Source organism: Melanotaenia boesemani, chromosome 8, assembly GCF_017639745.1.
Source record: "Melanotaenia boesemani isolate fMelBoe1 chromosome 8, fMelBoe1.pri, whole genome shotgun sequence".
Lineage (NCBI taxonomy): Eukaryota > Metazoa > Chordata > Actinopteri > Atheriniformes > Melanotaeniidae > Melanotaenia > Melanotaenia boesemani.
Genome location: NC_055689.1, coordinates 28074757 through 28090096, shown reverse-complemented (window position 1 = coordinate 28090096; position 15340 = coordinate 28074757). Strand labels below are relative to the sequence as shown.

Genomic DNA, 15340 nt, shown 5'->3' with positions numbered 1-15340 from the left:
ATATGAAAGGAAGGCAAAACACACCACAAAAACCGCACTGATTTATTTTCCATTCTTATATCATTTCTTAAGATGTTGATAAATTTGGCTTTATTGTTTTATATAAAATATGAGCCAGGGTTTCAAGCGTGAGAGAAGATGATGAAGAAAGCATTTAGTCTCCTTGCATTTGTAATAATTGATTTTGAGCAGTTAATGTCATGGCTGATGCTGAGATACTTTCTTGGAACCTTCCTACGAAAAAATTATTCAACTGGATCCGAGTTCTTTCAGGCCGATGATAAACTCTGTCACTATATTCCATGAGGATAAGTCAGAAAGCTTTATATCTTAAATAAATGAATAGGATTTTTAAAGAAAATCTGAGGATCCTTTGATTTTAAAGGGACAAAACTAAAGGAAATAGAAATGAAAATGTATTCACCAAGGAACACTCACTCAGACCCTCCATGTGTGGGTTTTTGAACATTAAGAATCAATATCGTTCCACAGAGCTTTTTTCTGCTGTTACAGCGCTTAACACTCATTAAAAAGCACTTGGCAACCGTGACATTAAAGACTTCATGCATATAGAGTCTGTTTGATGTGTTGCAGTCTATTTAAGAATGTGGCTCTACGATGAACTTTGTGTCTGGGTTCAACCATTTCATACAGTTAAGCAGTTTTAAGAGGACTCTCATCTCAGCAGCTGCTCATATCTACTGCATCTGCAGCAGAATGAAGGGAAGAAAAGGAATTTTAAACTGGCTAACTGCCTGTTAGAGCTCACATAGATGCAGCTATGTTTAAAAGTTGAATTAAAATAAGCAAAAATTTCATATGCAAGTGATAATATTCACATATTAGACATATTCTGCCAGGGAAGCTAGTATAGATTAAAAATAGAATTAAAATAGAATTAAAAGTAAAACCCTAACCCAGTGTTTCCCAATCCGGTCCTCGGGACCCCCTGCCTGCATGTTTTAGATGTAACCCTACTTTAACACCTGAATTAAATGAATAGCTTGTTAACAGGCTGCAAAGATCTTGATGAGGAAGTTCATTAATTTGAATCAGGTGTGTTGGAGTAGGAACACATGCAGGGCACGGGGTCCAGAGAACTTTTGGGATTGGGAAACACTGCCCTAACCTTAAATAACAGCATCACTGACCATCTTTATAACTGTTAGGACCAAGAGTTAGGTAGGTTTTAAGTCTGCAGATGACCTGCTGATTTGATAAGTGCTTTACAAACAAAGAAAAAGTAATTAGAGAACCTTTTGATCTTCTATAGAAAATGTGGGGGTAAAAAAAAAGATAAATCAAAATTGTTTAATTAAAAAGTCAGTAAAAAGAGTTGATTCAAAGATCTGAAGATTTCTTTCTATTTCTGTTGGCACATAAAACCTGCTTCCTCCAGAGGTGTCAGCCGGCTTCAAGTTGGGAACATCCATCAGCTACAGCTTCAGGGAGCCGTACGAGTTGAGCAGAAACAGCAGCGCTCTGCCCTCCTCCATCTACTCTGACATGACGCTGAGAGGAGAAAACATCTCCCTGAGCTTCAGGACAACCCAGAGTCCGGTTCTGCTGCTCTACATCAGCTCCTACTACAAAGAGTACCTAGCCCTGCTCATCAATAAGCATGGTGAGGAGGACACTGTCGTTTTGTGAAACCATTTGATTAGCAGATGTACCTGCTATTTATTTAACTTAGGCTTTTCTAAGCTCTTCCTTCCATGTTTTGTTTCAATCAGCTCTTATCTCTCCTTCCCACTCCTTCCTTCTCCAGGGTTGCTAATAGGTGGTAGATTAGAGCTCTGTTGAATAAAATTACTGAAATGTGTTTGCCAAATAATTGAGTTGTGGCTTTTAAAAGCAGAACTAAAGACACTTTGAACTTTGAATTACATTTTTAGCATCCAGGACTCTAGTAAATTGGTACCTTAAATTTCCTCTGCGGGTGGAAAGGAGGGCATTAAGGTTTGATGGTGACCGTGGAATCGTCAGGTAAATGCTCTTTAACTCAAGTGTCCAATTAAATTCCTGAGAGCCTTTTCTGGTCCCACTCGTTTCATTAGCTGCTGGGCTGCAGTTAAACCTCTTCAGTTCCACACAAATTATTTCTTGACTTGTTCTCAAGACGTCATACACATGTGATCAGAATAAACACTTAAGTGAATGAACTCGCATTATAAACCGTTATTACTCATTGATACATATATTTTTGTAATCAGGAGAAAATCTGTGTAAATCCCCATTACAAAGGCATGTATGCTTTTGAAGGACAATGTTTGATCCTTTCTTATCTCAAAAGCCTCAAGATGTAATGCTCCTATTAAATCTGCTCTTTGAATTCTGAAAATTAATCATATTTGGAGTTTTGTTATTGATAGAGAATTACCTCCTAATCTTCTCAACATGAAAAGCTTTATTAAGGCAGATAGTAATCACTCTGATTCGTCACTGAAGTGAAATGTGAAAAGCAGGGCTTTGAGATGACAGACAAGGATATTTTCTTTAAGAGAAAAGATATTTAAATTAGTTAAAAAGAAAACTTTGTGTGTGTAGATAAACTGGAGGTGAGATACAAGCTGGACAGCAGCAGAGATGCTGAAGTACTGAGGAGCAGCCCGAGGAGTCTGGCCAATGGACAGCTGCACTCTGTTGCCATCAGGAGACTGGCTCATACTGTAACTGTGCAGGTAATGATACACATTAACATGATGTAAAAGCAGGATGCTGGAATTGAGGGATGGGGATGGAATTGTGCGTGAAATCCAGTTATCTTCACATCTCAAGTGTTAGACTCCAGACTGAAAAGCACTTAATGTTATTTATGGCTTATATATGTTTACAAAAAGTTTCTAACAATTCTTATTGGTTTTATTCTTTTTGAATAATGGCAGGAGTAACTGGTCTGAGTATATGTTGGTTACATACCAATAATTTACATCCAGTTTTTATGTAAAATAAAACAAGGACTATCACAGCTTAATTCCGTTTTCCAGACGAACAACCTACAACTCTGACACGAAGCTTCCATCCATCATTGACACTGCAGCTGTTAAAGATGTTTTCCTGACATGTTGCTGTAGCTCCATTGACTGTCATATAGTAAATTGCCATCCTTCCATCTACCATGTTCATCTCTGTGTAAACAGTTTGAGAAATTCCTAAAATAAATTAGCATCACAGCATGCTGTATTTGTCAACATCTCTTAGTTTTTCTTAGAAATGTGACAGAGATGTTCATTCACACTGATTTATTTTCCTACTTGTGTGGCAGGAAGTCACCTGCTGTCACCTCATGAGGCACTGAAGACACATGAGGGATCAAATGTGTGTGTTTGGAGGCAATTTTCACAGTAATGAGACAAAATCAGCTCCATTTCTATACTTCAGTGTTGTTTCTTACATTTTCATGGCTGTTATGGAGCCATTTTAATGTGGGGTAAAGTATGTTTGTGTAAGAAAATGGGAGACATGTTATGCTGCACAGTGGTAGACTGAAATGCAGAGATAGTATCTAACCTAATGAATTAATACACTCTGTAAACAATGCTTATTACAGATAAGACCTGATCATAACTTGAATATGTCTGATTGATTTATATGTAAAGTAAAATAAATTAAAAAATAAAAAAGAACTAGTCTGAAGTTCCTAGTCTGAAGGACTATATGATGTGAAATGGTTTTTTTGTGTGGCAAATGTGTGTGGCAATTTTTTAGCTGCTGTTATCTGGAAATAACCTTCGAGTTTTAGCCGAAATGCATCCTTAAATAGTCACATTTGTTTTTAAGCAACTTCTTATGAAACTCATCTGATTACATAACAAATATGAAGTACTTGTGAATTGGACTGATTTAAACAATAGTTTATTTAACTTTTTATTTATGGTGCTTTAAAATGACTTGTTAACTAGTGCTATATACTATAAGAAAAAAAAGTTAACTAAGTTAACCAAATGCTGGTCACCCTTAGCTTTGCTCAGATCAGGTCTTAATATTTTGATGGCTCCAGAACCAGCTATAGCCAGGGAAAGTGATTCAGAGTGGTACACATAGTGGATTATTAATGTGACCAGCTCTGATTCCATGCACCTCATGAGACTCCTATCTGACTGCATTCTTGTACAGTAAGCTGGGAAACATGTAGGGTTTGCTCAATGCCCAGGTTATTCAGTTTTATAGCTGATGTTGTTATCTTGACCATGTTATCAGTGCTGGTACTGCAAAATGTTTACATTCATGTGAAGCAGCAAGTACCTTCTTTTAATTCAACTTGTTCAAGTAAACACCACATGACAGCTTTAACAACAACGGCCAGGGAGGAGGTAGAGGATGTGCTGACTGGCTCAAAAGTATGGGAAGAATGTGTTCAGATAACACTAATGTGATGGCATGGCAACAAGACAAGGGGGTGGTTGTATGCAGGACCATGATAATGTGACTCTCACCTACTGAAACAAAGTAGTTCTGAGAGGATTTGTAGGATGATCCAGTCCAGAACTAGCATCAGAACTAATCAGTTTTGTGTTTTTTGAAAGGAGTTATAAGTGCAAACCAGAGGGTACAAACTACACTTTAATTAATTATACTGCACTTCAGATGAAATATGAAGCACCTTAATCTTATCTGGATTCAGCAAATCTCTTATCTTGTTAACAGCAGCCTAAGATGATGTATGAGGCAAGTTCTCCAAACCAGCCTGAATGTCCCTTTAATTACTGTGTGAGATGAATTACAAGGTGACCTCATCTTGATTCACTGCTCCAGTGAAATATGAGGTGCATCTCGTAGCGCCTGTTAGCATCACTGTGAATCATCACGCTGTTAGCGACATGCTCCTAAAGACATCGGGTGAACTTCAGCAAGTGTTTTACGCAGCTGTTTCCTGATGGCCTGCAGCAAAGTCTGCACATGGGTCTCACAAGACAAGACTACCATCTCATCTCCCCCCACCACATGAAAAATGTCTCTAAAGCCTGAATCACTCTAGGCTGCAAAAACACTGTGTCCTCTTTTTTAAATTGTTATTGTTCCTGTTTTAAGGTTCTTTAAAGCTTACAGACAACACTCCATTTAATTTTTATAAATAGTACAAAAATATAACAAACCTAACAAATATAATAAAATGACTGGTGAACTGGGGAGCAGTGCCATGTGGCATTGATGTAAAAAAATAAAAGTGCAGCCTTAACCCTTACCAACTGTTTTGGGGAAACTAAAACACTGGAAGTTTAACAAAAAGATGTCAAGCTGAAATAAAAAAAAAAGAAACAAAATTATATAATAAATTCAGATCAGAAAAATTAAAACAGGAAAATAAGCTAAAATAAGCTAAATAAAATAAGATTAAAAAAAGGGCACTAGAAACATTAAATGAAAAAAAAATGTAATAAAAAACATATCTATAAAGATATCCCTCTGATGGACTGGTGACCTGTCCAAGGTGTACCCTGCCTCTCACCTGCTAAAATGCTGGGTTTGGCTCCAGCTTCCTCGTGACCCTCACTGGACAAAGCGGTACAGATAATGATATCCATCTCCTACCTGCTGCAAGTAAATTCAGGTACTTACAACTATTTAAATGAGTTGGGACTGGTTTTAAAAGTCAAAATACATTTTAAAAGTGAATGTCTTTTTTTTATAAAAAGTTTGCATGAAAAATGGAACCCTTCTCTCAAATGTCTTAATACTAAAATAAAAGGAAAAATTTCTCTGCTATCCCTGGTTGAGTTTCACCAGCATTTAAAGCTTTTTTTTCTCCCCCCTCAGTACCTTTAGTAATATGCAAATATGTGACATAAAAGAGCAGAGTTTGTGCGGACTGCTTTATAGCTGTTTGTCAAATTAAAGCCATCAGTGTGGATACTACGCAGTGAAGAAGGAATGAAAAGTAAACTACGCATTGGTTTTAACTTGTCTTCGAATCCAGTTTGTTTGGAAACTTCAGCTTTGGCTCTCTTCAGATTTCCTCCTGATGGCCACATGCTGAGACTCTCCCTGTAGAGCAACCCTCATTAAAATAATCTCCAGTGGAGAATTTCACCTCAGATGACTGAATACTTCTCTTTAAATGTGTGAACTCTGTTTTTCTCACAGACCACAAGTGATGACAAATAGAAGGAAAATTCTGAATAAATCAGATAAATTTGTTCCAAATTCAGCTGGCCACAGTTTTTGACCAAGTAATGGGATACACAATATGAAACAGGAAAGGCTGATATAAATATTTTTTTTGTTGTTTTTCTCCTCTTCGCCAGGTTGACCAAAATCCCACAGAAGAGTTCAACCTGACATCTGATGGAGAGTTTAATGCCATCAAGTCTCTGGTGTTGGGCAGAGTGCTCGGTGAGTAAAACAGCTGTATAAACAGAGCGTAATCTGATTCTATGTATATGCCTTTTATAGGAATAATTCCCCATTTTCTCAAGGTTTAAATAGAAATCTACTTTATTTATAGCTTTTTTATATGTAGTTAGTACAGCCATAACCTAGTGGCCCCTCTCCCATCTCAAATAACACTTCAACATTTATTTAATTTTTTTTTTTACCACAAATGAATCCCATTTGTTCAGTTTTTGCAGAATTTACTTAATTTTTCTGCTTACTTAAATGTTTCTGTCTCACTGTAGAATGATTACACTCCTCATAAGCCTTGATGGGCAGCAGCAGCTGCTTTAATAAGATAAATGCTAAGTTCTGTTCTCTGTGGCTTTGCTATCCATTTAACAATAATCAACCAATCAAGTGCATTTAATTAAAAGCTTCTGACTGCATTTACTGTTATTATTCCTATGGAAGCAATAAAGGTTTAATAGTTTTTATTAAGTAATAATGTTGTGTAATATGTCTTGTATTGTTGAGTTTGTATTAACCTGATGAGGACCAGATGGTTTTTATATCATGTCCTGAAGCATAAAACCTGAAGCAGGTTGTTAATTCTAATTCACCTCATTGTATGTGTGTTGCTTTATAAAAGAAGACATGTTTGCATGTATAAGAAACAGAAGACAAATATAAACATCTGAGACCAGATGCACAAACAGTGCATACAAACTGGTACTTATAAAGAAATAATGTGAGGGGAGGGTGTTCTCAGGCATTCTCGTGTTTACATGTTGTAAGACCAGTTTGAGCCTGATATGAGGTAGAAATGTTGGCTTATTGATGATTCTGTAAACAGATTCTGCTCTACATTTTGAACTCATTGGATTAAACTGTTAAGACTATTAACTGATTTAGCTACTAGTTTGGACATGAAATTGTCATCCATGATGTAGATCCAGATGTGTTCAAATTAACAGGCAGAGACTTTAGATTCAAGCTAAATTAATTGGTTCTTTTTTCAAATCTTTATCTGACATCACATACTTTCTTACTGTCCTCATAACTTCTGCATGAGAGTCCATTCCCCTGCGTTATTGCAACGAGCCACCAACTTCAGTACCAGGTTTTCAGCACCAAGATTTATCCACTTAGATGCTTCTCTCTGGACAGGAACTTGTAAAAGTGTCAGTGTGACGGCAGTAATTGGCACCGTCATGATTTATTCATGTTCCCTCTGAGCGACTCCTTCAAAGATGGTTTGAAATATGAGTTGTGAATAAAATGAGGGGCTAAGAGGCCCCAGGCTGCTGTCACAGCTCTCTGATAAGACAGTCACAGCAGCCGCACTGTTCATGTAAATGGAATGATTTGGCTATTAATAGGAAAATATCATTCATCTGGTTGTATCAGCTTTCATTGGACTAGTTCACATCATAACAATTATTCATTTGTACTGATATCCTGTTGATTTCCTAAACACTACTGTAGTGCAGGATAATAAGCAACTGTTTACTCATGTTACATATTATTAAGAAAATACTTACCTGTAGTCTCATATTATTCAATTTATTTTGAGTTTTTTATGTAAAACTCCTGCTTGTTGTCTGAAAAGACTGAGTAGAAAAATGTAGTAGGCTACATCCCTTAACTTTTCCGTCCTTCAAATGTCTAAAACTGTTAACTAATTTTGGCCTCAAATCTGCATTTCATGGCAGTTTTGTGGTCCATTTTATTGCAATTCAGTGTCACAAAGAGTGTTTCAACCCCGTCATGTCAGCACATGACCCATCATCCACTCTGTCCACCCAGAGGAGGCAGAGAGTCAGATCAGGATCAGAAAAGCAGCAGCAAAGTGGATTTTCTGTCGTTTCCTTCAAACCCCATCATCCATCAGTCTAACTAATGGACCCAGAAGGAATACAGAGAGACTGAGAGGGGGAGAGATGGGATGTAGTGAGGGGCGTTTAAGCTGGAAGCTGCTTACAGGCTGCAGTGATGCTTCTTATTAACATGCAGATGTGTCCTGGTAAAACCACCGTCACCTCTCAGTCATCTGATCAGACACTGATGCTGCTGCTTACGGCTCTAATGTTGGTTTTCACAGCTGCTGTTTACGCTGCTGTGAAGGAGTGCAGATGAATGATGAAGGGACTCAAGTCAGTAAAACAAACAGAAAGAGGAGGAGAGTGCACATATATCTTATGGAGTGATGGGTGCAGACTGAAAGCAGAGTAGCTGACAGTCACTTTGCTGTAATGGAGGTTTGTGAGTTTGGAATTTGTTGCGATTGTGGATCTTGAATTAGCAGAATCACTTTTTCTGCCCTGCTGCTTTCAGAGTAAACAAACAAAAGAGGTAACTGAAAAATCTGCAGCCAGTTTTTCCTATGGATCTTTTTCTTGTGTAGCTTTAAACTGTTTTATTTCTTTTTGCCTCTAGAGCCCGATGACTTGGATCCACACCTGGCCAGGTTAGCATCTCTCGGTTTTACTGGCTGTCTGTCAGTGGTTCAGTTCAACTCCATCAGCCCCCTGAAAGCTGCTCTGCTCCACCCGGACACCAGCCCTGTGGTCATCACTGGACCTTTACTTCAGTCCAACTGCGGTTCTGCTGCTTCAGCAAATCCCTTCGCAGCTGAGAACACACACCGCCTGGCAGGTGAGAGATAAACTCTGTTAGGAAAATTCAAGTTGTGTTGTTTTATGCTTCACCTCTGGCTGAAACAATAACAGCAACTTGCACCTTGTTAAAATTTTCCTTTTTTCTTCCCTTGAACAAAACTTAAAATTGGATGACACACTCCAAAAACCAACAAACAAACAGTCAAGCATTGAAACAAAGCCCCACTGTGTGAGGCAACAACAGTGTAGTTATACCAGATTTTGATTCATTAGCACATACATATGTATGACATTGCTTCACTCAAATTTCCCAAAGTTTTTGCTTCTACTTGCACAAGAGCAGGACTGACAGTAGAAAACCTAAGCAAAGATTTTTTTTTCTATAACAAGTGTATTTTTAGTGGAGGCTTGAGGGCTCTACCACCCTAAATGTTATAACATATAAAGAAAAATTTACTTCGAAGTCACATTACCCCTTTATATTTCAAGTTTTCATCTGCCTGCTGCAGAATTTAGAGCTTCTTACACCTCCTGTTTCCTTTCCATTTGTGTGTCCAAAATGGATGAAAGCCAATTTACCAGTTCATACCGAGATCATTAATCACATGGAGAACATTTCTTGTTTTTGGAGACTTGTCACTGTGATTGATTCTTTAATTACAAACACTCAGGAGAACCTTCTGGGATTTTCTTCCTCTCTATTTGTTCTTATCCAGTTTGCAAGGCTTTATTCTGGTCATTTTCTGGTACTGATGAAGAATTCTGTCTGATCTGATTCATATTCTGAATACTAATTTCTTCCTTCATCACATTCCATTATTCCGCATTTATATGCCCTGTGTATAATTTCTGCTTCTTTCATTCATTTTTCTTCTTGGTGGTGGCTTATGTTTTCATTTTGGTCTTACCTATTTCTTTTCCTTCTTATATCTTCCTCCTCCTCTTTTTCTCTTTCTCTGCTGTAGACCAGTCTGATTCAGTGGGTTCAGGTCAACCTCTAGTCAATGCCATCAGGACTGACTCGGCTCTGATTGGAGGTACAAAATTGCTTGTCTTTAACCTCTTTTTGGTCATGATAGGTAAATAAGATCTTTATGTGTCAAATATGAACATTTATTGTATTTGTTTAAAGAAAGTTGCAAAGGCTAAAGTTAAAAGTGTGGAGAGTGAAGTTTTGGGCAGACGCTGGACTCCGTGTAAAGTGAGGAGTGATGTGTGAGGTGGGAGTCCATTTAAAACTAATTTAAACTTTGTTGCGCTGCCAGCACAGATTGATTCAAAGTGGAGACTGAAAAGGTTCAATCTATAATTGTGTAGATAGAAAAAGCAAAACCCCAGAGGAAAGTAATTTCAAAATGTCCATTAAATTTCTTAGTACACAAAGGGCAGCTTTTCTAATTAGATTTTTACAGAAATTATTTGCTAATGGGAAAACTTTTCCGGTGTGGTAAAAAACCATAAGCACTTTGTATTATAATGTATTTAATTGATTTCAGATGGATTTTGGAATTCCTATTATATGAAACCTGTTTTAGTATTCCCAACAAAGCAGATGAGACCGATGGATCAAAAGATTTAGAAATGGTTTTTAATGTTTTTCAAATCTGGATTAGCAGAGTAATCGACACTTTGGGGGGGGGGGGGGGATTTCTGCGCTACACATGGAAATATAGTTGCTGCTTTGTCTCTTTGATTATTAATTCAGAGGGAAATCAGAAGACGTATCTAAGCTTTCAGCCCTGAAATCCTTTGATGTTACAGGTGTCATAGCTGTTGTCATCTTTGTGACTGTGACTGGCCTCGCCATAGCCGCCAGAATCATTTACCGGAGGAAGGACACATATCGAAACCAGGAAGGGAAGGGAGCCAAACAGGAGGACAGTCCAGATTTTCCTTTCAACAACCAAGCTGATGCCCAGAATCTCCCCATTGAAAACTCAAAGGAATATTTCATCTAACAGATCGCCCGATGACCCAATGACTCTGGTGTTTCAGAGCTGAGAGTGTGGACTGGAATATACTGACACTCCTCAGGACTCTGCAGCACACTCTGAAACCACTCAGACACTTTTCTGGCAGAAGTGGCTCCACTGGAAGCAGAAGGCAAAGTGGAACATTACACACAGGGTCATGTCTGTTGCTTTTCTTGAAATTGTGAGTATACTGATCCAAAATAGGCAACAGTCAGACTTCAAAGTGATAATACACATTTCAGAAACTGTGAATATACGAAACTGTAAATGTTGGGTTAATGTCTTTGCAGCAATCTTTGGCTAGTGTGACTTTGTCATCTTGAAAATGTTTGACGTTATGAAGGTATCCGTATTCTTATTGTGCACGGGCAGGGACAATGTGAAGCCCTACCTTCTGGTGGTCACATGCTGAGAGATGTTTTTCACGCATATGGCTATTTTATCTGTTTTTTATCATTAACTTTTGAGGTTCGTCTTTGTTGTTTTTAATTTCTCTCACACACCCCTTACAGTTAATTCCCATGTACAGAAAGAAGATAGTTTCTTCCACCATAAGACAAAACAATAGCAAAATTCAGAGCTTAAATTTACTAAGCTTTAAAGTTCTTGTGGGTATTGTTGATTATCATTGTATCCCATGACAATTTGACAATGAACAATCCTTTTTAAAAGAGCCTTGTTGTGAGTTTGTGCTCATTGTTTTGGTGTGAAACCCACAACTTTATTGTTTTGCACACTCCCCACTTTTACACCAGTGTTTTCAGCACCAAGAGGCACTTTTGTTCAAACAGCTCACTGAGCAGCTCTAATGGCAGACTGTATTGGCATCTTGTTGGTGTGCTGAGTGGAGCATTAGGCAGCCTAGTAGCCAGATATTTCCCTCAGGAGCTGCTAGAAACCAAAACCACTTCTAAACAAGGGGAAATATTACTTTTACAGCTCCAAGTGAATGACAATGCCACACCATAAACTGCTGGATGTGTAAATAAGATTTACACGTTTTACTACAGTTCTGGTTGATAGGAAATGCTCCTCAACAAAAAAAGGTCTGGTAAATCTTTGCAGGAAGCAAAGAATCGTAATCCTCAGATGGATTTGACTCTGGCACTAACTCTGAAAACTGTAGACTGAATACTTTAAGATGCAATAATGTAGATTATAAATATAGTATCAAAACCGTTATATAATCTTGAGGTTTATCTCTTTCAAAGCAACGCTTGTTGCTTGACAATATGAATAAGCACAGCTTGTAAACCTTGCCCCTGTCTGCTTCTTTACAAGACTGCTACATAACTTTGACTGTTTGACATCATTTGTTTGTAAGTTGCCAGGTTCTGCTTTAAGAACATTAATATACATCTAATGGCAAATCACAGGCACAGTAAAGTCATTTTTAATGCATTCAAGGACAATAGACTTTTAAATTTAGCATAAAGCTAATAAAGATTAATATTTTAGAGAGCCACACTGCAACATTTTCTTATTTCTGCTCCTTTTTATCCAAATGTTTGAAATTTGTCCTGTATTGATGGTTTTGTTTTGGAAAGAATGAAATTAATACTTTAATAATAATAATAATAATAATAATAATAATAATAATAATAATAATGTAAATAATACTTAGGAATGAATCCAAAACTAGACACCCCCCCGTTGTATTAAACATTGCTGGAAAGACTGATTAGTCGTCTTTACAACAATGTTTAATTTGCAAGGATTGTGCTTCTGTGGGACCTAGCCCCTTTGATGCCTTAGGTGGGATTATGGTTTGTCCCCCGATCCTTCCTCCTCCTCCTCCAAAGAGCACACATGCCACCCCAAACATTAATGGAAAATAGCTATATAAAAGACCTCTCAGGTTTAATTCATTATTGAACACACCAACACACACTCAAATAACATAATGAAATATAAATATTAATGGAAAATAAAAAAAACATTAAAACAGTCAGTATTCTTAAATGGACTTTTAAAAAGGTCACATATGTGACAAAACTGCATTCAAATGAAAATTGGAATCTGTGTGGAAGCTACAAGTCACATTGTTTTCTATTGCAATCAAGGTTTAGAAAATGTTTAAGCCTTTAAAGCCCGATCTAAGAAAAATGGGGAGAAAAGTCCTTTTTTGTTGTCATTTCTTGTTATGACGGCGGAACGTGGAGAGGCGAGATGGAAAAGATCAGCCGGGTGGTTCTATGGATGGCCTTAATATTAAACACGCATTAATGGACTAGCCCATGGGTGCCCTCGTGTAAAAATGGAGGTGGTTTAACACACATTCTTTTCCCAGTGCAAGGGTTCCACACTTTTCCTGTTTTTTTTTTATTTATTTATTTATATTTTTACTTGTCCTGCGTTTTGCAGCAACGTGCCTGCTCTAGCGGCACAACTGGTCCTCTGTCTCCTCTCATGTTCTCATGTTGCTCCGTGAATCATGACAGCTGTCGGTGATCAGCTGATCGGCTTTTCTTTTTTGTTGCGTTTGTTTATGGTTCTGCTGAGAAGGAGGAAACTAGCGCTCATTGTTGTTTTTGGCAGGACCATCTCTAACACAGTAGTTGACAGGCGGTAAACAGGGTTTATACTTCAGCTATGCAGGGGCAGGTCTGTAAAAGGGGGGACCAGGCAGGAGCACTGACCGGGGGGGGGGGGCACAAATGACTTTTTTTAGGTCTGGATTATAAGAAATATTGAACTGATTATTAAAATTAAGTGATCATCTAATATAAAAAAGCGAAGAAAAACTTGTAAAACAAAGAGCCAAAGATCTATTTTATCAGCAGGTGTTTACTTTGGGTGATGTTGCTGTAGGACATTTATCACTGCTGCACAAATACTCACACTCCAGCTCATCAGTTTTATCTAAGTTTCTTCATCAATGTTGGCTGTTTAACTTCTGCTGGTTTATTGACAGAAATTATTACCATGGAGACGGTTGGTAAGATAATGCTGTATGAATTCTGCATTATGATCTAGAACATGGTAGATATGACAGAGAAGTACATTACATGCTGCATTTACTGACCTTTGACATCTGGTGGTCAGTTAACACTAAATATTTGTAGCATTGGTTTTTTCTGTTGATACAATATGTCAGGCATATAAATATTTGCAAATGGTGATTAATCATGATTAATTAATTTGAAAGCTCTGATTAATCTGATTAAAAATTTGACAGCCCTTCTTATAACTTGATAGTTTTTAAAATGTGAAGCTCATTATAACGTGATACGTTTTGTGGTGAAAACGTGGACTATGAACTGTATTTGTCTTTATATGGGGAAACTGTGCATGCTACGGCCAGAGAAATGTCTAATTTACTAGATGGATTAAGTCTGACTTCATTGGATAGATTTGATGAAGCTTGAAGGACACTGTGATATTGTTGACATTGCAGAAAGGACTACGTCTTCATGTCTGCAACTCAATTCTCCCAGTCCCAGCGGTGCATATAGTCTTTAAAATTTTCATTTTTATTTTCAGAAAACAGCCATAGGCATAATCACTGGTACATGGAATTAACCCAAAGCAGTGCACACACTCTACGGCAACTCAGACACACTCATGCACCTCTCATTGCGCGCAGGCAGGTAACGTACCGTGTTGCTCATAACTCTCCCACATCCCTGTGTGTGCAACAATAAATCAGATAGGACAATTAATCCTTGACAATAAGAACTGATTTTTTTCTGCTTGACAAGAATCATTTCCATCCAATGTATTTTGATCCAGTATGTTTTAGGCAGCTTTGATTCATGTTTCTACAATAAAACATATCACAGTATAACATGACTCGTTTCACATTTTTACAATAAAAATACAATAAAAATAAAATCATATTATAACGTGATAAGGCCCCCCCCCCCGCTTTTTTTTTTTTTCTTTAGTTTATACACTTCTGTAATTTGGCGCTTTAACAGAATATAAAAAATAATAAACAGAATTTTTTTTTTTGCATATTTTCCATTTATTACCATCTGATATGTCAAAATTATCGTAGAAGTCTTGTGGATCCACCGGGAGGCAGAAGTTAAGTATCAGATTCTGTAAACAGGATTTTGAACAGAGCTTTTACCATTAAGTTAGGCAAAATGTCTCAGCAACTGTATGTATAAAAAATGATACATACATTATAAGGTTAATGATTTGGCCAATTATCATTGTAAAATAGATTTTAATGGCCTTCATGTTTGGACAAAGGTACAGAAACATTCCAGATGAACAGGCTGGGGTGAGCTGCGTGTGTCTGATGTGAATATGATGACAGAGTTGTTGTGAATATTTAATAAGATCATACCCAAAATGTGTCTGGATTTGAAAATATTGACATTAGAGACTTGAATGCTGTTGTAACCATTACGAAACCCACCTGCTTCAAGCTTAGTTTCTCCTATCGTGCTGTTGTTGTTGGCTGAATTCAGACATACAGAACAT

At 37.4% G+C, this 15340-nt stretch overlaps 1 protein-coding gene across 1 annotated transcript in view; it reads left to right on the top strand.

Annotated features, from left to right (window-relative positions):
• The window catches only part of LOC121644962 (contactin-associated protein-like 4), a 103596-nt gene extending 91167 nt beyond the window's left edge, over positions 1 to 12429 (top strand). Inside the window, exons 19-24 of the mRNA XM_041993228.1 lie at positions 1400 to 1624; positions 2548 to 2681; positions 6246 to 6333; positions 8752 to 8970; positions 9899 to 9970; positions 10695 to 12429. Of these exons, the coding sequence (XP_041849162.1) occupies positions 1400 to 1624; positions 2548 to 2681; positions 6246 to 6333; positions 8752 to 8970; positions 9899 to 9970; positions 10695 to 10891 (935 nt within the window). The 3' untranslated portion in view covers positions 10892 to 12429. The remainder of the gene's footprint in view (positions 1 to 1399; positions 1625 to 2547; positions 2682 to 6245; positions 6334 to 8751; positions 8971 to 9898; positions 9971 to 10694) is intronic.
• Positions 12430 to 15340: the final 2911 nt, after the last annotated feature.